Source organism: Notothenia rossii (genome assembly GCF_949606895.1).
Source record: "Notothenia rossii genome assembly, chromosome: 9".
NCBI classification, from domain to species: Eukaryota; Metazoa; Chordata; class Actinopteri; order Perciformes; family Nototheniidae; genus Notothenia; species Notothenia rossii.
The window spans coordinates 57,810,264-57,834,548 of NC_136907.1; the positions used below are offsets into that span (position 1 = coordinate 57,810,264).

Sequence of the window (24,285 nt, forward strand, 5' to 3'; positions counted from 1 at the left end):
TATTTTCCTGTACTGTAATTTATTTGAAAAATGCAAACCCCATAAAAATCTCTTGCATTGCATTCTACCCAGAGTAATTTTTGCCATCAGCCTCTGTAGGCATCACAGAGCTCCAACAACCTTTATCTGTAAGATAACATAACGTGTCGGTTGAGTGAGAGACAAACACAGGACAAAAAGTCTGTCATTCACTCCTAGTTCTGTCACGCTAAATGTATCTGAGAATACAAAATAAAATAAAAATATCAAGGAAAATCTTTTGTAGTAACTAACCAGGATTTATTTTTCCAAAGCCGGTGGCTCGTACTACATGATCTCCAGATCGTTGGGTCCGGAGTTTGGAGGGGCTGTGGGTCTCTGCTTCTATCTGGGAACCACCTTCGCTGGATCTATGTACATACTGGGCACCATAGAGATTCTGCTGGTATGATCAATACTCCACTTCCACACGCTTCCACATATGAAAATCAGTCACATCAGTTATATTGAAATTACATTGACACTCTCTTTCTTCTGTCTTCTGCTGCCAGACATACATTATTCCAACAGCAACGGTGTTTAAAGAGGGCGAAAGTGCAGCGATGTCCAACAACATGCGTGTCTACGGCACGTGCTGCCTGCTCCTCATGGCTCTGGTAGTGTTTGTCGGAGTGAAGTAAGTATTCACTTACACAAATTACGTAGGTTTTATTTCAGTTGACAATTCAAAGAGATGTAATGGCATATTCCGTAAGACTCTCATGCATTCTTTATTCATTTCAATTATTTATGTTCCTATAATATGGCCTTAAAACACAGACTGATGTGTTTCCCTTCTTTTTGCAGGTATGTGAACAAACTGGCTCTGGTGTTTCTGGCCTGTGTCGTTCTTTCCATCATGGCCACTTATGCAGGAGTCATCAAGACATTAATCGAACCACCAGAGTTCAAGTGAGTTCCTGAAATCTAAATAAAAATGTCTCATTAAACACTGACATGTTTTCATGGTGCTGTTTTAATGTCTTTGAAGAGAACAAAGATAAGTGGTGAAGATATCCTGAAAATCAGTAGATTGAATTTGTTTAGGTAGGCGTTTAGTTTGGTTTCTATATTATGCATTTCGCTGCACATTGCTTAGATCGTATAACTCCAGCCTGTTTCTCCAAAACGGAATCGTGCCATCTACTGTAGTTGATACATTAAAGGTAGGGTAGGTAAGAATGGAGAAACCAGCTCGAGTAAGCTAGAATTTTGAAAGTACACAACCGAAAAAAATCTGCCCCTTCCTTCAGACTTCCTTACAGAGCCCCTCCTCCAACACACACACAAATGCGCACATGACCAATGAGGGCACGAGATAAGTTTGTGCACGAGATGGAAGGCTGACAGGCAGGTACTGTAGGCCATCCAGTTATCTGCCGCGGGCCGAGGCAGATAATTGGACTTGCTTTTTACAGCGCCACGGCTTCCACAGATGAAATATTTGTATACATTTATTGTCAACGCATTTAATTTATTCATTGCTATCGGGATGTTAAGAGCATTCCATGGAATATAACAAAGTCTTTCTGAAGTGAATTACCTACCCCACCTTTAACAATAGATTCATACCTAATACAACCCCTTTTGAAGACATCTAACATTTCCCTATAACGCTTACTGTCTAATACATCTTTCATATCATTGCCAAAACTCAAGTATGTGAGGTGCTCTAGAAAAAATATATGTATTAAGTATTCCACATTTCAATGTAGGTCAATTTGTTATTTAATAACACAATAATTTAGGATTTGTTTTACTCTCTGGAAAAATAAAAAAAACAATCTGAGATTTTGGATCATGGTTATTTTTTATCCAATCAAATGTTCTAAATAGCAGCGTTTCATTGTCTGTCCATACTAGGTTCATAGGTACATCAACCTTTTTGAAACCACTCTCAAATGAAAAAAATCCACTTTATCTATTTACACTTCTCAGTAGTTCTAATGCATCTATGTCCCAGAAATGTACCTCAAGATATACAGCTGCTTTTATCTAACTCCACTACACTGTCCTCTCTTCATCAGTGTCTGTCTGCTTGGAAACCGATCTCTGAAGAACGAAATGATTGAAACATGCGCCAAGACAGAGGTTATTAAAAACATCACGGTGATCACTGAGGTGTGGAGCCTCTTCTGTGACAGTGAATATTCAAACGCGACCTGTGACGAATACTTCACCTTAAACAACCTGACGGAGCTACGGGCCATACCCGGGCTCCTGAGCGGAGTCATTAAAGGTGAGGAGGTGGAGAGGAAGGAGCCTCAAGATATGTATTGCCCCTAGAGAAAAAAAGGAACTCTGATGTTCATATGGCTAAAGATATGTTTTCTTTCCATCAGACAACCTGTGGGGCGACTATGGGCCAGCTGGTACATACATAGAGAAGAAAAGCCAGCCTTCCATAGAGGAAACCCAGGACACCACCGATGATGTGTATAAGCCCTACGTCTTCAATGACATCAGCACCTACTTCACTCTGCTGGTGGGAATATACTTCCCCTCTGTGACAGGTACATCAAAAAAGAATAATTAACTAATTATCAATAAGAAATGATTGTGATACAACATTCTATAATATGACCATACTCTGAAATAAGACGTAAAGGATGATGAGCATTTCTATGACATGCATTACATTTTTCTTTTAGTACTCAAGTACATTAACACCTTTCCTTACGTTAATTAAAAAACGTTAACGCCTAGGTGCCATGCATGCACATATGCTGCGTACCCCATCCTCAGTACTCCTTTTGGTAATTGTCTCAAAAGAAACATAGATTTCATCATGTACAAAACACACAACTTGATTTTTATCTTACATATTCTGCTTCATTTCATACTTTTTGCTGTTGAGCCATTCAAAAACAAATCCAAAATTGCTTTTATTGCCGCATACAAAGGGATGCATGCATCTGCATTAATAGGGCTTAGTAACAACATAAGTTATATTCATATGCCAAAAAAAATAAAAATCCCATTTCTTAAATTTTAGGATGATGACAGAGATTTGAAGCTTAACACATAAAAAAACTTGTAACCATCAGTGAAGCTCTGTTTGATTGATGCCTCTGCTTTTTTCCTCTTCCTACTGTGTATTGATACTGTTTTTTTTGTAGGTATAATGGCTGGTTCTAACCGGTCTGGTGATCTCAGAGATGCTCAGAGGTCCATCCCAATCGGAACCATTATGGCTATTCTCACCACCTCTTTCATCTGTATCCTCTTTCTGCACGTGTGCAGCTGATACAGTTTATACAAACTGTAGTGTCAGTTGATGATGGAGAGCAGCCACACGTGTATTTTTCAGCTTTATTTGTATGAATGTGTATTGTAATGTCACAGGTCAGGTTTGATACTGCAAAATGAATAAAACATTTTTTATTTCCATCTTAACTTCATGCTCAGACATCTCCTGTGTGGTCTTGTTTGGAGCATGTATTGAAGGAGTGGTGCTGAGAGACAAGTATGATTTATGTGTTGGTTTTTTTTATGAACTTCTACTTCTATAGTGAAACAAATGATGGCTAGACACTTTGAATCAAATTCAGTCTAAACCTGTCGTCCAAAATGAGCTCTGTAAATACATTCGATTGATTGATTTTGGGTGATTCAGGTTTGGTTACTCCGTAAAGAAGAACCCAGTGATTGGCATTCTGGCCTGGCCGTCACCCTGGGTGATTGTGATTGGCTCGTTTTTCTCCTGCTGTGGGGCGGGGCTTCAGAGCCTCACCGGCGCCCCCCGTCTGCTGCAGGCCATCGCTCGGGACGGCATCATCCCGTTCTTACAGGTCAGTGTTTGAAAGATCTTTGTTTTTCACATGATGCTGTCCTGTGGGCTTTCAAAATTAAGCATCACCCAGACACAAAGAGCGTTTGTTTGACTATTTTTAATTTTAAGCCGTTTACACACTTTCAAATACAGATTTAGACCAATTTCTAACCTCAATTAAAACCTTAAAAAGCTGAAAGAAAGAGGATGTTGTATGCTGTTCAGATTTTAAAGTCCCCTGAAGCAATATTATATGTGATATTGAGCTACACTGAACAAAAATATAAACGCAACACTTTTGTTTTTGCTCCCATTTTTCATGAGATGAACTCAAAGATCTAAAACATTTTCTATATACACAAAATAACCATTTCTCTCAAATATTGTTCACAAATCTGAAAAAATCTGTGATAGTGAGCACTTCTCCTTTGCCGAGATAATCCATCCCACCTCACAGGTGTGGCATATCAAGATGCTGATTAGACAGCATGATTATTGCACAGGTGTGCCTTAGGCTGGCCACAATAAAAGGCCACTCTGAAACGTGCATTTTTGCTTTATTGGGGGGGGGGTCCGAAAACTAGTCAGTATCTGGTGTGAGGGTTAGGGTTAGGGTTAGGGTAATGTTGTGAATCGAGTGGCCTGTGTTCATCGTCCATAACATACGCCTGCCCATACCATAACCACACCACCACCATGGGCCACTCGATTCACAACATTACCCTAAACCTAACCCTAACCCTCACACCAGATACTGACTGGTTTTCGGACCCCCCCAGACCCCCCCCAATAAAGCAAAAATGCACGTTTCAGAGTGGCCTTTTATTGTGGCCAGCCTAAGGCATACCTGTGCAATAATCATGCTGTCTAATCAGCATCTTGGTATGCCACACCTGTGAGGTGGGATGGATTATCTTGGTAAAGGAGAAGTGCTCACTATCACAGATTTTTTTCAGATTTGTGAACAATATTTGAGAGAAATTGTTATTTTGTGTACGTAGAAAATGTTTTAGATCTTTGACTTCATCTCATGAAAAATGGGAGCAAAAACAAAAGTGTTGCGTTTATATTTTTGTTCATTGTATAAAATAAAACGACTTGACTTCATGTGACTACTCTCCAGTTAAAATGTTACATTTGACCTTAAAGTGCAACGTTGAGTTTTCTTGTAAACAAATTACATTCAGTGTTTCTCAGGAGCACACATTGGGCTTCATTCAAGAACCGCTCGTACAAACAGCTGCAGTTGGTAATGTTATTAAAAGTTCCCTCACTTTTTGTCATGTTTGCTGAACCTATCCTGGCAGTATTGCATTCCACAAATGATCTGTAAAATGTAATGTTCCTCTGAGTCTTTAAAGGAACCCTATTATAGTCATTTTCAGATTTCATAATTGTATTTCGTGCCTCTACTGTGACATGTTTACATGCTTTAATGTTCAAAAAGTGCTTTATTTTATGTTATTGCCGTGCTCTGTTGTGATTGGTCAAGCGCTTAAAGATGCCACGCACAATGCATTGGAGCACTAGCCAATAAAAGTGTGAATGTCGCGTAGTGATAAGACAATGTCGCGGAAGTAAATCCGTATTTAGCTTCAATAATTACGCATTTTATATATTTGATCAAATTTAAACTGCATCTTGCAGCTACTATACTGTTTAGAGTGCCAGGGGAGCCCATTACGTCGCAAAGGTAGTGTGGGTAGATCACATGGCATTGAAAAAAAAGTTGGCCTATCATCCATCCTTACTATGGTATTTTTCACTTGATTGACGTACAGGTAAGCCAGTCTCAGTTGTATTGTGCCATACAGGTTCATGCAGTTATGAGGGGGCCTCACCTCCTCATCTGAAGCGCAAATGCGGCGCACTATTCTGCGCTTATGCGGCGAAATTAGTGTAAGCGCGCCACAGTTTATCTGCCATTTACTCCACTAGCATCCCCCCCCCCCCCCCCCCCCTCGCGCTCGTGACACAGATTGGGCCTGTAGGTACATCTTTTGGGCTTGGTCATTTTAAAAGTAGCTCCCAAGCTGAAAAAGTGTGGGCACCCCTGGTTTAGACCATTCTTCTTTCTCTGTCTTCCTCAGGTCTTTGGTCATGGGAAGGATAATGGGGAGCCAACCTGGGCTCTGCTGCTGACCGTTGGGATCTGTGAGATAGGAATCCTCATCGCCTCTCTGGACGCTGTGGCCCCCATCCTCTCCATGTATGTTGTTTAATAATGTAAAACACACTTATAACTGATCTTCTTTCAATGGATTTAGTGACAGACCTATCTCTCTTTGTGTGTGTGTGTGTGTGTGTGTGTGTGTGTGTGTGTGTGTGTGTGTGTGTGTGTGTGTGTGTGTGTGTGTGTGTGTGTGTGTGTGTGTGTGTGTGTGTGTGTGTGTGTGTGTGTGTGTGTGTGTGTGTGTGTGTGTGTGTGTGTGTGTGTGTGTGTGTGTGTGTGTGTGTGTGTGTGTGTGTGTGTGTGTGTGTGTGTGTGTGTGTGTGTGTGTGTGTGTGTGTGTGTGTGTGTGTGTGTGTGTGTGTGTGTGTGTGTGTGTGTGTGTGTGTGTGTGTGTGTACGTGCGCTCAGGTTCTTCCTAATGTGCTACCTGTTTGTGAACCTGGCCTGTGCTGTTCAGACTTTGCTCCGGACCCCCAACTGGAGACCTCGCTTCAAGTTCTATCACTGGTAAAAGCAGCCTCCAACAAAAACCTAATCTAATATTAATCCTGCGCTTTTGATGAAAGATTTAAGCTCTCTAAAGCTTTGATTGAAAACACAGATGTTGGTCCTTATACTTGTACCAATATGTACTGTTTGTGTTCAGGACCCTGTCCTTCTTAGGGATGAGTCTGTGTCTCTCCCTCATGTTCATCTCCTCCTGGTACTACGCCCTGGTTGCCATGGTGATAGCCGGCTGTATCTATAAGTACATTGAGTACAGAGGGTGAGTTAAATAAAAACTGATTTAAACACTCCATTGAAGGCAGTCTTCCAGAACAACTGTGTGTATTTGTTGTTATGTGAAATATAATATAGCTTCATATCTCGCATGCTACCGAGACTGTATGATTAAATATTTAAATGTTACTTTTTTAAATGTCTGGAAAGAGGTATAACTTTTCTATTTGGTTGCAGGGCGGTGAAGGAATGGGGGGACGGGATCAGAGGTCTGTCCTTGAATGCAGCACGATACGCTCTCATCCGGCTAGAGGAAGTACCACTACACACCAAAAATTGGAGGTAAGCCTGTGTGTGTGTATGTTGTGATTAGCTACGGTGAAGGGTTAGGGCAGGGGTCGGCAACCCGCGGCCCACAGGCCGCATGCGGCCCTTTAAGCCCTCTGCTCTGGCTCCCTTGAGTTAAGACAAAAATAAGAAGGAAATAAAATAAAAATATTTGTAGGACTACTTATATTTTGTTGCACGGTTGAAAACGTTTCATATCTTGTATTTTGAGGTGATACTGTGACACATAAATAAAAAACAAAACGGTTTTAATTAGATCAACTAAAATATGCGTCACATCCTGCTACGGTCCCGTGCGAGCGCCTTTCCTTGGAGGCGAATAACCTGACCCCCGGCTCGATGAGCGAACTATGGATAAATCAAAGAAAAGTACCGGAGGAACACAGGATTTAATTCTGTGTGGACAGAGTTATATGCTTTCACAGCAAACGATGCTGGTTTACCGGTATGTTTGATATGTAGAGAGAAGTTGTCAACGGTGCTGCAGCCTTTACGTATCGAGGAACAACAAGGGAGAGGAAGACAGCTGACAATCTTCAGTCATAATTCAATGGGGTATGTAATTTATTTCAGAAAACACTTTTTGTTATATTCCATGTAATGCTCTTAACGTCCCGATAGCAATGAATATATTAAATGCTTTGACAATAAATACATACAAAAATTAATCTCTGGAAGCCGTAGCGCTGTAAAAAGCACGACCAATCATCTGAGCCGGCCCGGCTAAAATAACTGGATGGCCTACCTGCCTGTCAGCCTTCCATCTGTGCACAAATTTATCTCGTGGCCTCATTGATGATGCACGTTCGTCTATGTTGGAGGAGGGACTCTGTAAGAAAGTCTGAAGGAAGAGGCATATTTTTTCCGGTTGTGTATTTTCAAACTCTTGCGCACTCAAGCTGGTTTCTCCATTCTTACCTACCCTACCTTTAACTCTGTTTAGGGTGCAGCTATATGTTTTATTTATTTCAAAGTGGGCCCATTTTAATAATTTTTTTTCCTTCAAATGTGCAGAGGACTCCCCAAGTGCTGTGTTTAATTTATTTTAAGGTAGGCCTGTGTATTATTTTTTAATTCTCCTTATAGGAGTTCTTTGTTTCTTATTAGAGGTTAACAGTTTTATATAATGTTATAAATAGCCTAATAAATGCAAAAAAAACTGTAGTTTTTGTCTGACACAACAATAAATACAACTTTATTAGCTATGAAATATGTTTTGCGGCTCCAGACAAAAAAAGGTTTTGGAAAAAGGAGCAAAATGGCTCTTTTGGTCAAAAAGGTTGCAGACCCCTGGGTTAGGGGATAGTTCTGAAGACATATCATTCAAATTAAAATGTACCTCGGGGGAAATAGGGAGAATATAAATCTAAAAAAACTAATTTTAATTACATTTTTCATTGACGAACAACGCCAGAAAAAAGGATCAAAATAGTTGCAGCTGAAGAAAAGCAGCTGTTTATTTGATGTATGCTTCTTCCTTGACGAAACCTGGCACCTACATTACCCACAATGCAGCTCCAACGCATTTAAATCTGAAATTAAGGTGTGTTTTGGTAGTAATGAATAATGTAATAAGATCTGTTAAGCTCTTAAATCATCTGAACTCTGCACACTCATTTAATACATCGTTTTATTCCAACTTGTTTAATCATATTTTTACAAACAACATACTTTAATTGTTTATATGTCATTCTTAATGTGTCTCTTAAATGTTATTTTCTCTCTCTTAAGGCCCCAGCTGTTGGTGTTGTGTAAGTTGGATTCCGACCTGACGGTGAAGCACCCTCGTCTTATGTCCTTCACCACGCAGCTCAAAGCTGGAAAAGGACTGACCATCGTGTGCTCGGTGCTGGAGGGAACCTTCATGACCCGGGGGAACGAAGCCAAGACTGGAGAGCAGGTCTGTCCTGTGTATTTCTCAGGTGTACTGTGTGTTAAATATTAATGGCTACCCATTTGGAAGGGCCAAAAATAGCTGCACCTATTCACATGGTAAACATATATGCCTGTTCAATCATTATCAATCAGACATTAATGTACAGTATTGTAAAAAGAACATTACACATTATTAAAGTTTGTTGTGCAATACTCACATGGCTAAAGCTTATGACTCTTCAACACAATTCTCTAAATTGCTCTTTCTTTTTATCTTATATAATCCAGCTGTGTAGATGTATCATTTGTTTTCTCATCTTTTTTTACCATAAGCTCTAAATAAGTATATATATATATTTTTTAAAATCTGCATTAATGTATATTTTTTGGACACTTGGGGTAAAGCAGAACATGCTGTAAACATAAAGTGTATTAGCATATCATCAATTTATAAAGGTGTCAAAAGTTAGGATGGTTTGTTATGTGTCATCATTGGTCATGCTTGAGTTTGAGTTTAAGATAAATGATATATAAGTGACGTTGAAGCCAGTGTCAGTTATAACCAGAGTGCTGCTTTTGCTCTCCTTACATTTTCCAGGATTACTTTTATACAGGAAGTTCATTACACAAGTAGAACAATGGCTGCCAGCATGTGATTCAAGCAATGATTCACTCGTAGTATTGCGTAAAATTCTAAATTTAAAGCCTGTTTTACATTCCTCTCCTTTGCACCTCTCACAGAACCTGAAAGCAACGATGGCTGTGGAAAAGATGAAGGGTTTCTCCCATGTGGTGGTGTCGTCCAACCTGAGAGACGGTTTCTCCCTTCTCATCCAGTCAGCCGGCCTGGGAGGAATGAAACACAACGCTGTGCTGATGGCCTGGCCCACAGGCTGGACGCAAGCCCGGGACCCCTCTGCAAGGAGGAACTTCATAGGTAAACTACACAGGAGCGTGTGCCAGGATAAAGTCAAAGGGGAGGATTCTACAGTATTCCAAAAATGACACAAATTTGATATGTATACATGTTAAATATTTAATTCCTTAGGTTCACTTACATTTTATTGAATCTAACAAAAAAACATAATTATGCGCACAATGTAAGTATTTCTATGAAATGTTTCTTGCATCTTATTTTATTCCATAAGTTCAATTTATAGTGTCTCATTAGATGTTTGTCTATCATGTCAGTGTGAATGGCAGTGTCCATAAGGTATTAAGTAAGTGACTTTTTTAAATTCAGTTTATACTAAGCATATCCACTTAATCTTTATTGTTTAACATTTTCCTAATGAACTATTTTTTTCAGATATTTAAAACTTTACCGATCTGGGTTATGTAAAAAAATGATTTAAGCTGTTTAAAGACACACAAAAGCCTTTTTGAGCAACGAGTACAGGGACCTTTGATCTTTTCAAGAGAAAAGAAAGTAAAGACTGAATCAGGGAGATGCACAACTTATGTGGCTGATCCCCACAACCGTGAAAATAAAAGATCTGAAATGCAATTTCTCTCACTATATTTCTCTCTCTCTGAATAGAAACTGTAAGGGAGACCACGTCAGCTCATCTGGCTCTGATGGTTGCCAAGAACATCGACCATTTCCCTAACAACCAGGAGCGTCTGGAGGAGGGAACCATTGATGTGTGGTGGATCGTTCATGACGGAGGACTCCTCATGCTGCTGCCATTTTTACTCAGTCAACACAAGGTGCCCCATCCAAATTCTATTTCCTTCTTTTAATCATCTATTGTGTTTTTATGAACTGCATCACATTTTGACCCTTCTCATAGCTGACTAATTCCTGAGTTTCCTGCTCACATTTCCCTCTTAGATCCAAGATAGATGTAAGTGCTCTTAAATTGACATCCTTATTCCTGCTGATACTGATTCATCTCCTTCCTCTGCAGGTATGGAGGAAGTGTAAAATGCGTATTTTCACGGTGGCCCAGATGGACGACAACTCCATCCAGATGAAAAAAGACCTCCAGATGTTTCTCTACCACCTACGCCTGGATGCAGAGGTGGAGGTAGTGGAATTGGTGAGACTCAGTCGATTCTATTTTGTATCAAATGATGATACCTGCCCTTGAGCAGGATACCGAAAGGCTGAATACTTTAAACTGCTTTAAATTGGAACAAACCCTGCATCAAATGCCTCAAATGTGCAGGTGCTCGAAGACACTTCACAGAGATAAAGAAATAGAATATGTCAAATTTAGAATCAAGCTAATAAAACAAGTTTCTGTTTGAATGACAATCTGTGGTTGCAAATGTTCTTTGTGTCCCCCTAGCATGACAGTGACATCTCCGCTTTCACCTATGAGAAGACGCTGGTGATGGAGCAGCGGTCTCAGATGCTGAAACAGATGCAGCTGTCCCGCACTGAGAGGGAGAGAGAGGTACTGTGACACTCATTATAAATGTAAATATTTGTTGTATCTTACCTCTATTAATCTTTTGGTGTGAGTATGTTAGAGATATCGGCCATAGAAACGCCCTGCTTATGTTGACCTTTAAACTCTCCCCCAACCGGGTTTTATGATTGGACAACGGCTTCAGATTCAGAGCATCACAGATTTATCACGCAGCTCCATAAAGAGGAAGAAGTCTCCAGGTGTGCCTTCCCTCATCACCCAGTGCATACCTGAGGATGAGGTAGCCACAGGACGGCTTGTTATAGCCAACCATTGTTCCAACCATTCATCACGCCATCCTTTATCATATAATAATCCATTCATAACAACTGCAATGCTCGAGGCAGTGCTGTCATCAGGAGCTCAACTCAGGGATTCATCGTTTTCTCTCCTCCCTTTTTTCACTGTCCTGTAAATGCTGACTGGGTAAAGACACAGGCACCACAAGTGGCCACTAGAGGAAGACAACCTGCTCACTGAGAGCCACACTCACATTACTTGAAATTGACATGTTAGTAGTTTTTAGAAACAGGGATCCTGAAGGAACCAAAACTGTCATGTTGTTACTAGCCAATAGTTATTGAGATAAGGGGAACTAAACCCCTGTACAAAATCTTTACATGTTATTCCCATGGATGAAGACAGTCCAACATGTATTAATAAACATGAACATCTCTCTCCTTAATCCAAAAACTCTAATTTAATTTGTAACATCAACAAGTATAATGTCTCGCTGGCACTTTGAGCTTTGATTTTTCTCTGTATATGGGAACATTAGATTATGTTCCACTTTCAGTATGGTTTGGATTGCATTCCCTCTTTTCTCTTAGAGGTATTCATAGAGCCAAATAGACGTCTGTTTAGGAGTTCCGGACAAATGCCACATTTATCCCCCTTGATGTCATTGTGGTCAATATTGACCCACGGAAGGCATGGTCAAATGAGGTGCTAGATATCAGTGATATGGTTAGCTGGTTATCGTTACTCATAGCAACGTCAGGCACAACCTGCCTCAGCGCCGTAGAAAGTTGGCGACCCGGTGCCCTACTCATCGCTTGACTGCAACAACATATAACATCACTGACAACCGATGGAGATCACGTACACAGAGCAGGAGGTTTACTAAGAAAAGACACTCAGTTTGTGTTTCTGTGGTATTTCCTGCATGTACTCTCATCACTATAAGCCTGTCTACCTCACTGCCTTTAAAGTAACAACATCTAAATCATTACTTTGTTTTAACCTCCTCTTCTGATCATAATTTTATATAACAACTTTAAGCAATTACATATTTGCCAAGTTGTGTTGCTTTGTGATTTGGCTAGAGAGTTTGAACATTTTAATTTAGGCCTTTAATAGAAAGGATTTATTTGGAAATCCAATGTTTTATTAAAGGTCCCATGTCATGCTTTTCCGCTTATTACCCGTCCCCTTGTGTGTTATGAAGGTTTTTCTGCATGTAAATGGTCTGCAGAGTCACAAACCCTCAGTACCCTCAAGTACACCCTGTAGTAAAACTCTAACACAGAAAAGACGTGTCTATGCTGCCCCAGAACGCCTCGTTGGAGATTTCTCTTTTTCAATTGTTTTCTTTCTGGGTACAGTAACGTGCCCATACCCAAATGGACCAACCCGTGGAGCCGTTATGTTACTTCCTCGCACACGCACGCTCAATCTTTTCTCAGCTGCAGCTCCGCCGATTTCTCCTCCCTGAGACGGCGGGACGTGGCGAGGCTGTGAGTCGGTGTGTGAGCATACACACAAACTCCCAGCCAGGGTGTGTGTGTGAGTCCGGGCTGGTTTTGCTGTGTCTCGCAGACGGCCATTGGGCTCATAGGAGGGGGGAGGGGCAGGAGCTCCAACAAGCCGTGTAGGACAGAGAGTGAATACACATACTATACAGAGATGCTGTATGAGAAACCAATGCGATTTTGGAACATTGAACAATGTAAATCTATTCTAGTAGACCTCAACAATGGAATTATGATCAGTAGAAACGGCCGTGACATGGGACCTTTAAAATAAATGACACAATAAATATGTTTGTTACATTGCTGAAAAAATCTGATTTGTTATGATCTGACATGTTAAGGCCCAGTTGATCCACGACCGCAACACAGCGTCTCATGCTGCAATGAACGACAAACCTGCAGGTGCCCCTCCAGATCGGGTCCACATGACCTGGACCAAAGACAAACTGGTCAACGAGAGGAACAGACAACGAGAGACCATGGGAGTTAAGGACATGTTCAACATGAAACCGTAAGTTGATTTGAAAGAAAATAAAAAATAAATGCTGTTATAGCGCCCAACACGTCAAACATTCAGTTTTTATTCAACTAAGGGCAAACATAATACATTTTTGAGTCGTATGATTTGACTTATTGTTTTAATATATCGTACTCGTATCAATGTTGTTGAAATCATAAATAAATTCACATATGCTGCTAGTGTGCAACACAGGACCTTCATTTAAAGACATCTGTTTGTGTCCTGTAGTGATATCAAATTCAATAATTACTTATTTTCATTAACATATATAGGCAGACTTGCATAACAGTCTTAACATAACCTGACAAAGTAGTTTTGTTTAAAACTGTGATCATGTGTGGATTGATGTCATTCGCTCATTTCACAGTCGCTTTAATGGGCTGATAACATTAAAAATGGGTTAAACTCTTTTTTCTTTTTTTATGGCTGCTCTTCATCATATTGCCTTTTGTGTCATTCAAGGTTTGCCTTCGATAATGTTGATCTTTTTTTGTATGTTTATACTGCATCAGGACAAACAAGCCCTATTTAATCCATATCTCAAGGTTTAGCCCTTATTATTATGCATTGATGTTGGACATGTTTTGTTTTTTTGCACCTTTTTTTCTAGTGAGTGGGAAAACCTGTAAGTCACTTCTTCAACTTTCGATTCTTTTTTATAAACGTGCATGAGCTATCTGTGAATGTACAGTGTGATGATCAATTGCGTATTGGCATGCCATCAGATCTTTAGTCCACTTTGCATGAGAGTCAGAGTGCATGATCACAACTATGGAGGCTGCATGTGACTGAGTAATGTATTTGCCTTCATGATCACCAGATTTTCAATCACTCATACTGCTGATTGAGAAAATCATACTCACTTAGCTGTGAAAGATATGTGATCCAATGTTGTTATTAACATCTCTGCTCTGATGTAGCAACCAGTCCAACGTACGGAGGATGCACACGGCTGTGAAGCTGAACGGCGTGGTGCTCAAGAAATCCAAAGATTCCCAGCTGGTGTTGCTAAACATGCCGGGCCCCCCGAAGAACAAGAAAGGGGACGAGAACTGTATCCTTTTGGGCAAAATCAGTACATTTATTTTAATTAGCAATGCCATTATTTGGACAGTAAATTGGTCAAAGGATAATGATATTGATATTGTTAAGATATTGAAGGAATAGTTCAAGGCTAGCTGTTTATCCCTACTTTCAGTCCTAATGCTAAGCTAAGCTAACTAGCTGCTGACTGTAGCTGTTACCATACTAAAAAGTGCAATTAATCTTCTTGTCTAACCCTCAGCAAGAATGCAAAGGAGGGTATTACTTAAATTAGTACAACTTTTTAGGATATGCAAGTTGCAAATACTGTATTCACCACTGATCAGAGTACTTTCCAGATGAAGAAATTGAGTTTAAAAGTATACAAATCTGAAAATGGCAGCTTGTGTTGCTGTAATGTACAGTTTGTCTTTAACCAAACTGACTCTCAGATATGGAGTTTCTGGAGGTCCTGATGGACGGCCTAGACCGTGTCCTGTTGGTTCGTGGAGGCGGTCGGGAAGTCATTACCATCTACTCCTAGCACCCAGCTGTTCCTCATTGTTTGAAAGGAATGTATGGACAGTAAGGTCCCAGAAGGATCAATGGGAAATGGACAAAGATGTCGGACAAAGGAAGGACAGTCCATTCCTTCACAGGACAGAAAAGGAGGACCAAGGTCGGTGAAGAACAGGGGAGTGTAGCTGCAGCACAGCCTGATCTCAGTTAATCGTCTGGGGGCACAGCCGGCTTGCTACTCCCCCTTCTCTTGGGGCTTCAACATATTATACACACTAAAAGTGACAACTGTGGGGCGGACCTTCCTTCTCTGAAAAATTGTTTTGTGGATGAGCTGTCATTTTTCATAATCTTTTTGCATTTCTCTGATTGTGGTAGCTGGTTGGAACGAATGATGCTAACATACAGTAGTGCCTTTATTTATTTCAATGCTGTCGATGAAACTTTTCAGTGATCCCTGACATTTTTTTAAGCCATTTTTACAGAGTACAATGTTTGCCCCAAATCACTGTATCAGAAGTGTAAGCCCTTGATTACTATCAGGACAGTTTAAGGGAAAATGTGGCGTTTTGATTGTAATCCAGAGATTGTCTTGTCAACTGTTTGTCACAGAAAACATTAGTGTGTAAAACGATGAGATAGTTTAGATAGCATTTAAGTTGAGTTAATTTGTATTTTATTGACTTGTTGTATTGGAGCAACATTTTAAGGTCCATATGTAGGTTCATGAATATAGGATGCATTGATGAGGGAGTTTTATTAGGTTTTATTATTCTTTTTAAATATAAGTCTGGAAGTCTCATTTTGCAGTTTTTTCTTTTTGTATCGGATACACTTAAAGCCAGTCATGGAATGCCTGTGAGAGAAACCGTACATTATGGTATACTATCTCAGTCTGTCTCTGCTGTTGGTGTCAGACTCTAAAAGAATATGGCAGGAAGTCTAGCTGAGAATAAAATATGTCAAATGTCTGGCTGTGAAAACCCTGAAGACAGCAATTTCCCTGTAACTGCATGAGGCATCTGAGTTTTGCATATTGGGCTGTATTTGCAATGAACAAAAAAATAGCAGAGCAAAAACATTACAAAGAAAGTGGGCAATTTTGCGCCAAATGCATATTATCACATTTAAACATTTGCCAATAGCACAGGACATAAATTGGCCTCAGTCTTTTGTCTGCTTAAAACAGGGGCACCAATGTGATTTGTTTCCTGTGCTCCTGTAAGGACTAATTATGATGGTGCAACATGAACAAATATCAAAAAAAGTTCTTAATGTACTGTTGTACTCAACACGCAGTCCGCTGTCTTTAATTACATTTTATGTAGGCCTATAGTCATATTTATTTCATTCAAGATTCCAGATTTAAAATAACAAGTCAAGTTCTTAAAGTTTCTGTGTGTTGTAAAGTTTTTATTTTCAAGTATAGGGTCACCACTATGATAAGGTTGGATTTCATTCAGAGCTAAACAAAAGTGCACAGTTGTCTTTGTGATTAAAGGCTGAGATAAATAAGAATATTGCTTCATTAATACAAGGTCACTGTATTCTCAGAAGTCAAAAATTACTTTTATTGTGGGTGTTGTGAAAAGTATTTTCTGCATGTCTTAATGTGAGTAATACTTTTAGTTTTTTCTAGTTAAGTTAATTTCTGTATGTGTAGAAATAACTATTTGAATCATACCCCTGATCATTTTACCAGATATGAGATTCTGGATTCTGCCATTGATTATTTAGCAAATGAACAGCATCAACAATAAACTAAAATGTACATATTTAACATAGTTGTCATGTCCTCTATGGACAGATTTTTCCATACTGAGAGTTTTGGTCCAAACTTAGGAAAAATTTAGGAACAATTTGAGCCTATAAAAAATGTCCCACATAATGGGCTGGCCCACAGTCAGAAGTGTTTCTCCAGACTTGGATGGAAACTCCCATAACATGAAATGAAACATCTATGGACATACAAAAGGCAGGAAAAATCAAAGCAGGAAGTCCGTATTCAAGGAAAATAAAAAAGGAAATGAAGCTGACCGACTTGTTACTCAGATGTTGATCGCTGTGATATCTCTGATTGCCCTCATCTCATCAAAGAGAGGGACTTCAGGCACACACTTTCTTATTTTTGAGTGTCGGCTATTTTGCTTCCATAACATGTAGACTGGCAGAAAGAAAACACATAAAATACTTATCAAAGTGTTTATTGTATCATACTTTTTCTATTTGTGGATGGGATCTTTCCAAAATTCACCAAAACAAGCACATATTCAATGTGGCTCATTTGCATATTTGAACATTACATCAGCAAACTTAAAAATAAAAAATAAAGGTGAAATTTAGAGATCTCTTTTAACCCAATTCACCTGTGGTATTTTGTCTCAACATTTGATCGGTTTCATTAACTTAACTTTGGTTAAATGTGTAATTAAATCTCTCATTAAAGATCATTGATATTCTATTGTTATATACACAAGAAGCTGATACATCCTGTCCCACATGAGAGCTGAGCAGGATTGTCGTCATTTCTTACATAACTGGACCGGGCTCAGTATCCAAATACCAAATTAATCCTGGAACATCATTGTCGCTTGGCTCATAAAAGAACAAAGACAATTTTGGAGCTTCAGAAGGAAGCTTTTGGAAGAAAAAAAAACTTGGCCCTGGATGAATGGTTTCCTGTTTGTTCAGTTGTTCAGTTTTCAGATTGGTTAGCTGGGTCAGCGTGCACAAAACAACAACAACAATGATCTCGATCAGATGCTCATATCACTGTCTGAACTACAACTCTGATACATTCTGTGCTGTCTGTAATCCCTACTTTCCCTCACATTAAACATGCTGTATTTGTCCATGATTCAGGACAGTAAACCATATCTGAAACGTTATTGTTTCCCCAATGATAATCTTATATGGTGGTATGGTGGACAATGACCACAAGTGACACTCTATAAAACAATTTAGAGAACTTTTAAAACAAAATAAGTGAAAATGATGGGTTCACAATTCGCTTTCTGAAAATGTAAGAGGTTTTATTATCCAATTGTTTGCCATGTTAGAGCCAAATTGCCTTTGTTGTGTAAGTTAAGTCAAAGTTGCATAAAAGTAAAGCATGCATTTATAATCCTGCATGAGACGTATCTTACATTGGCTCATATACAGTCTATCTATAAATATCTATATCTATATGCAGTATAAATATTATGGTTTTATTAAAGGCACAAGCAATTGTATGCACATGTTGATACATTATTGCGTTCCAGTGTTTTCGCTCTAAAACATGTAGCAACACAAGCAAATATGTATTCAGTTTTGTATGGCATCTTTAAACAATAACAAGGAGGACCATGCATGCATGTGGTGTAACATTTCGAAACAAACATTTAAACAGCCAAAAGCTACCAATGGCACTACATATTAAACAAAACAGGACATTTAATTTAGCAATTAACATAAGCACTACCAAACCTCCCAACTATAAATCCCCAATGCCCCCCATTATTGGGCATGCACTTCGTACAATCCGTTTTGCAAATTCCTATGTTTACAAGCTCTGGCATCTTTTGCTTCTGCCTGCCAAGATGTCCCTCCAGTAGCAGCAACTAGCAGTGAAACCACAGGCAATGGTAACTTAAAGAAACATTTAATAGATTGTCAGAGTCATGTAGAGACAAAGTGTGACTTTTCAGAACTTAAGTTACTACAGAAATGAGTAACGTGACAGGTGTTTGTTTGTTTATCTGTCTGTCACTGATAGTTGTAACCATGCAAAATGAGGTCTAGAAACTTGAGAGTTGTGTGGCTGACACCAAAATGAGGATTGTGTGCAAAGATGGGTTTGGTCTGAGCAAGAGCTCCGGAAGTAGGTTTGATAAGAAGCAGGGAAGAGGCCATGTGCTAGAAATCGAGAAATAGTTTCATAATAATAGGTCCCCTATTATACTCTTTTTCAACAATATATTATAGGTATCAGATATATAAAAACATGTCTCTGAAGTGTTTGGCTTGAAATACTAAACAGATAATTGTAGCATGCCATAAACCGCTTCACATTCTAGCCCAGCTGCAAATTTGGGGCGGGACACAATAAATAAAGCTTCGCCAGTTTGGGTCCTTAGCACAACTGATCAAGATGGCCAAACAATTCTCTGCTCAGAGGGTCTTGCAATTGATTTTGGAAGAGATAGAACAATTTGATGGTGATGTAGAGGAAGAGGAAGAGGTTTCAGAATGTGAGGATCACATTTCTGAAAATTCTGAGTCTGACAGTGACTTTGAAGAAGAGGATGAGATTGAGCATCAGCTAGTTACAAAAAAAAGACGAGTCACAGGACCGGCCGGTCAGCAGGCAAAAAAACCCTGTAGCACTTTAATTCATTAATGTGATCTAACAAATGTAAAAGGGCAAATCATTTTAATATTAAAAAGTGCTGATTCTGCTTTAAATGCAAATGAGCTGCTGCTGGCCACGCCCCACTGCGATATCCATCCATCCATCCATCTTCTCCCGCTTATCCGTGGTCGGGTCGCGGAGGTAGCAGTTCCAGCAGAGAGCCCCAAACTTTATTTTCCCTGGCTACATCAACCAGCTCTGACTGGGGGATCCCAAGGCGCTCCCAGGCCAGCGAAGAGATATAATCCCTCCATCTGGTTCTAGGTCTACCCCTTGGTGTCTTCCCAGCTGGACGTGCCTGGAACACCTCCCTAGGGAGGCGCCCAGGTGGCATCCTAACTAGGTGTCCGAACCACCTCAACTGGCTCCTTTCGATGCGAAGGAGGAGCGGTTCAACTCCGAGTCCCTCCCGGATGACCGAACTTCTCCCCTTATCCCTAAGGGAGACACCAGCCACCCTGCGGAGAAAACCCATCTCGGCCGCTTGTACCCGCGATCTCGTTCTTTCGGTCATGACCCATCCTTCATGACCATAGGTGAGGGTAGGAAAAAAAATGGCGCGGTAGACAGAGAGCTTTGCCTTCTGGCTCAGCTCCCTTTTCGTCACAACGGTGCGGTAAAGCGACTGCAGTACCGCTCCCGCTGCTCCGATTTTCCGACCCATCTCACGCTCCATTGTTCCCTCACTCGAGAACAAGACCCCGAGATACTTGAACTCCTTCACTTGGGGTAAAGACTCATTCCCTACTTGGAGTGGACAGTCCGGTTTCCTGCTGAGAACCATGGCCTCAGATTTGGAGGTGCTGATCCTCATCCCAGCCGCTTCACACTCGGTTGCGAACCGATCCAGTGAGTGCTGAAGGTCGCAGACCGATGAAGCCATCAGAACCACATCATCTGCAAAAAGCAGTGGTACAATCCTTAGTCCACCGAACTGCAGACCCCCTCCCCCACGACTACGCCTCCAAATCCGATCCATGTATATTACAAACAGGATTGGTGACAAAGCGCAGCCCTGGCGGAGGCCAACCCTCACTTGAAATGGGTCCGACTTACTGCCGAGGAACCGGACACAGCTCTCGCTTTGGGAGTACAGAGATTGGATGGCCCTGAGTAGAGACCCCCTCACCCCATACTCCGGCAGCACCTCCCAAAGTGACTCCCTGGGAACCCGGTCATACGCCGTCTCCAAGTCTACAAAACACATGTAGACTGGTAAAGCGTACTCCCAGGCCCCCTCCAGGATCCTTGCGAGAGTAAAAAGCTGATCCGTCGTTCCACGACCAGGACGGAATCCGCATTGTTCCTCCTCAATCTGAGGTTCGACAATCGGCCTGACCCTCCTTTCCAGTACCTTAGAGTAAACTTTCCCGGGTAGGCTGAGTAGTGTGATGCCTCTGTAATTGGCACACACCCTCTGATCCCCCTTTTTAAAAAGGGGAACCACCACCCCGGTCTGCCACTCCTTCGGTACTGTTTCCGACTTCCACACAACGTTGATGAGACGTGTCAACCATGACAGTCCCTCAACACCCAGAGCCTTCAGCATTTCTGGGCGGATCTCATCCACCCCCGGGCTTTGCCACTGTGAAGTTGTTTGACGACCTCAGTGACCTCCCCCCGGGAGATTGGTGTCGATCCCCCGTCATACTCCAGCTCTGCCTCTAACATAGAGGGTGGCGATATGTTTGGTTTAAAAAAAATCACAATGATGCTCAAGTAGGAGATTCAGGTGATAAGGTGGACGGGTCTTACCTTAGTTGGTTATTGGATAATGGTTACACAACCCAAAAAAACATCACAACATGGCCAAAATCTGATCAGCTAATTTTCAGACAGGTTTTTAACTTTTTATATAAATGGATCAAGCTTTTTGGCTGAAACTTTCCGAATCTCTTAACACAGAGGGGACACATATTTATGTATAAAAGACATGAACAATTGGATTTTGCATAATACTGTAGGTTTAGGCGCCTTCCTAGGGAGGTGTTCCAGGCACGTCCAGCTGGGAAGAGACCAAGGGGTAGACCTAGGACCAGGTGGAGGGATTATATCTCTTCGCTGGCCTGGGAGCGCCTTGGAATCCCCCAGTCACAGCTGGTTGATGTGGCCAGGGAAAAGAAAGTTTGGGGCTCTCTGCTGGAACTGTTACCTCCGCGACCCGACCACGGATAAGCGGGAGAAGATGGATGGATGGATGGATGGATGTAGGTTTAGGTGACCTTTAATTTCTAATTTATTTCCCCTTCTAACCCCAACCCAATTGTATGTCTTGCTGAAGATTCTGCCTTGTAATGTACCCTCTGAACAAATACCTGCTTAACGATTGGCATTTCCATCAGCCTCAAGTCTTCTACTTTCATGCTTATTAAGTGTTAGCAAGCATACAGCTAAACAAAGAACATACTGTTAAGTTCAAACTGATAAAGTTCCTTTTTCTTTTACCAAGTGTTATGTTAGTAGTTCTTTATTTATATACTACTAATGTTCTAATATATTGTACTAATATTTTGTGTTCTTAAATATATGCAGCTTTTGTTCACTCGGTCTGACGTTGTCCTATCTTGTTAAGCCATTCTCTTCCCACAGCTTCCAACAATCTTCCAGTAAAATGTGGACATTTCCTCTTTACTTCTCTTATCTGAGAGCTAAAGGAGGAAGGCACAAGTGGCTTAAGGAAAGGAATGTTGTCATTATGGACAAAAAGGGAAAGAGAATGAGGGGGGAAGTTAAGGAAAGGGTGGGTACCTTTATTTTTCTTCAAGCCTTTATCATTCCAGCATCTGCTAATAGTGGGGTATTAACATCACAACATGCATAATTTCACAGAAACACCCTCACATCTTGACCCCTGAAGCCATGTCTCTGCTGACTTGGGACCAGCACTAACTGGACCAGCTGTTTCAGTGTGTTGCTGTGAAATGCGTAATGAAATAAATGTTTGTTTTTAGTGAAGGCGCCTATTTAAAAAAAAAAGTATATATTTTTTTAGGGAATAATGTTAAACTTCTTAAGCAAACAGTCACTATGGCAATGGTGTACCCAAACAACAGCAACAGTCTCCTTTCTAAAAAGCATTACTGTAAGAACTGTAAATCAGAATTGTTATCTTAAAAATCATCACGTCAATCAAAAAAATGCCATCAAAGAATAATCTGATGGTTGCTATCTGGTAGCGTGCTGCCTTGAATTAGGTTTCTGCTCCAGAAAAACCAGCTAACCAAATGTATTTTAAAATGAAGGTCACCAACAGGAACACACGTTTTTCAGTCTTCTGGTCTTAAATATACTTTTGATTTTAATTTTTATTATGGGATTGTCTTTTTTCTTTCTACTCTCGGAAACTGGTAAATCAGTAAGTCCCAACACTAAATACCAGAATTAGACTAATGGGTGTTTTGCTTTTTAAAACATCAGTGTTCATGGCCAGTATGGAATTATCAGGGTGTGACTATAATGATATGAACAATATTTTGTTCTGACTGATTAAAGGGTTACAAACAATGAGAGCAACCAGACAACAATTAGTGAGGCATGGAGTACATGTTTGAGTAAAATGAGCAAATAGTCTTTTTAAGCCATGAATGATTTTGTTCTTGAAAATCAGTATTTCTTTTTAGTTTTGAAAACCATATTATACCTATGAATTTGAGCACATACTGTTGAGAATGTTGTTCAGCTGGCAGGTAGTGTGATTATTTAAGCCAATTATTGTGTGGACAAAATCATATCTCTTTCGCCCAAGGCAGGCTGAATTCTTATTTTAATTTCTTTAAAGAATGATTCACTCTTATTTTCAGCAGGAAGCCACTGGTTGCCAGAAGAAGTCCTCATGTATAGAAGTCTATGAAAAAAGTATCATATTTCAACTTGATTAATTATCTCATACCTCAACATTTAAAAAAAACAAGTTTTGCGAGTCTGATTTAATTTGTTAAATTAAGGTACCATTAAGAGAAAACTGAAAAAGAAAACAGGGTATGATTTAGGGCGTGATATGGTCTGGATGCTCCTTGTTTTTTGTCTTAAACTTTAACACTTTCCAGTGTGTTTTCATGTGAGGAAAGTCAACTTTTACCTCTTGGTCACCTAAACATTTCTTAGTCAGCGCAACTTTGAAAAAATCAGAAGGCAGATTTTGAAAACATTGAAATGCAGAAATCCAAGCCCCTCCCTTTCGGCCTCCCCCAAAGCCACTCCCCCCAACACACATGGACCCTGCTAAAGGAACAGAGAGGAGCCCCATTTGGTTGTATTGGGCCTGATAAACTGTATATTAAAAAAAATCAGGATTACACATTTTATTCAAATATTACCAGAAATGAACTGACACACAGATAAAATGTAGGACTAATATTACTCAACCATAAGTTGTGATGGTTGTTTTCTGGATCTTGAGGCAAATAATGAGGCTGCCATGAGAAATGTCCTGCTTGCACCATACCCAATGGGAACTTAAGGGCTACACAGGGTGCATACATAATACTAATACATGGGAAGTGTCAGCCGTTCCAACAGCATTTATTTGGACCAAGGCTATCTTACACTTTAATTCACCCATGCCATATTTGCTATAAATCACTGTTCATTATTTTTGAATAACTAATTGATAAGCATGTGTTTTTGAAATATTTGTTCTCAGTCTGATATTAGCTACACACAAAACAGTCTGAAAATAGTTTTTTTTTTAAGTAAAAAAATATTATCATAATAAAAATGGATTCAAAGATGGAAACATGTTCCTTATATGATGGTC

General features: G+C 40.2%; 1 protein-coding gene across 5 annotated transcripts in view; it reads left to right on the forward strand.

Moving 5' to 3' along the window:
- Positions 1 to 18,010, forward strand: part of LOC307018590 (solute carrier family 12 member 7-like) — a 35,297-nt gene extending 17,287 nt beyond the window's left edge. For 2 of the 5 annotated variants that reach the window (XM_079648895.1, XM_079648899.1), the window contains 22 exons: positions 294 to 424; positions 531 to 655; positions 826 to 930; positions 2,046 to 2,257; positions 2,361 to 2,531; positions 3,138 to 3,236; positions 3,427 to 3,484; positions 3,635 to 3,809; positions 5,881 to 5,999; positions 6,372 to 6,470; positions 6,610 to 6,729; positions 6,921 to 7,025; positions 8,763 to 8,931; positions 9,648 to 9,843; positions 10,447 to 10,616; positions 10,817 to 10,948; positions 11,201 to 11,308; positions 11,469 to 11,564; positions 13,416 to 13,585; positions 14,205 to 14,219; positions 14,515 to 14,648; positions 15,070 to 18,010. In XM_079648895.1, coding sequence (XP_079505021.1) covers positions 294 to 424; positions 531 to 655; positions 826 to 930; positions 2,046 to 2,257; positions 2,361 to 2,531; positions 3,138 to 3,236; positions 3,427 to 3,484; positions 3,635 to 3,809; positions 5,881 to 5,999; positions 6,372 to 6,470; positions 6,610 to 6,729; positions 6,921 to 7,025; positions 8,763 to 8,931; positions 9,648 to 9,843; positions 10,447 to 10,616; positions 10,817 to 10,948; positions 11,201 to 11,308; positions 11,469 to 11,564; positions 13,416 to 13,585; positions 14,205 to 14,219; positions 14,515 to 14,648; positions 15,070 to 15,161 — 2,801 coding nt within the window. In that variant the 3' untranslated portion in view covers positions 15,162 to 18,010. The remainder of the gene's footprint in view (positions 1 to 293; positions 425 to 530; positions 656 to 825; positions 931 to 2,045; positions 2,258 to 2,360; positions 2,532 to 3,137; positions 3,237 to 3,426; positions 3,485 to 3,634; positions 3,810 to 5,880; positions 6,000 to 6,371; positions 6,471 to 6,609; positions 6,730 to 6,920; positions 7,026 to 8,762; positions 8,932 to 9,647; positions 9,844 to 10,446; positions 10,617 to 10,816; positions 10,949 to 11,200; positions 11,309 to 11,468; positions 11,565 to 13,415; positions 13,586 to 14,204; positions 14,220 to 14,514; positions 14,649 to 15,069) is intronic. The other 3 variants (XM_079648896.1, XM_079648897.1, XM_079648898.1) reach the window with 3 other exon arrangements.
- The last annotated feature ends 6,275 nt before the right edge of the window (positions 18,011 to 24,285 follow it).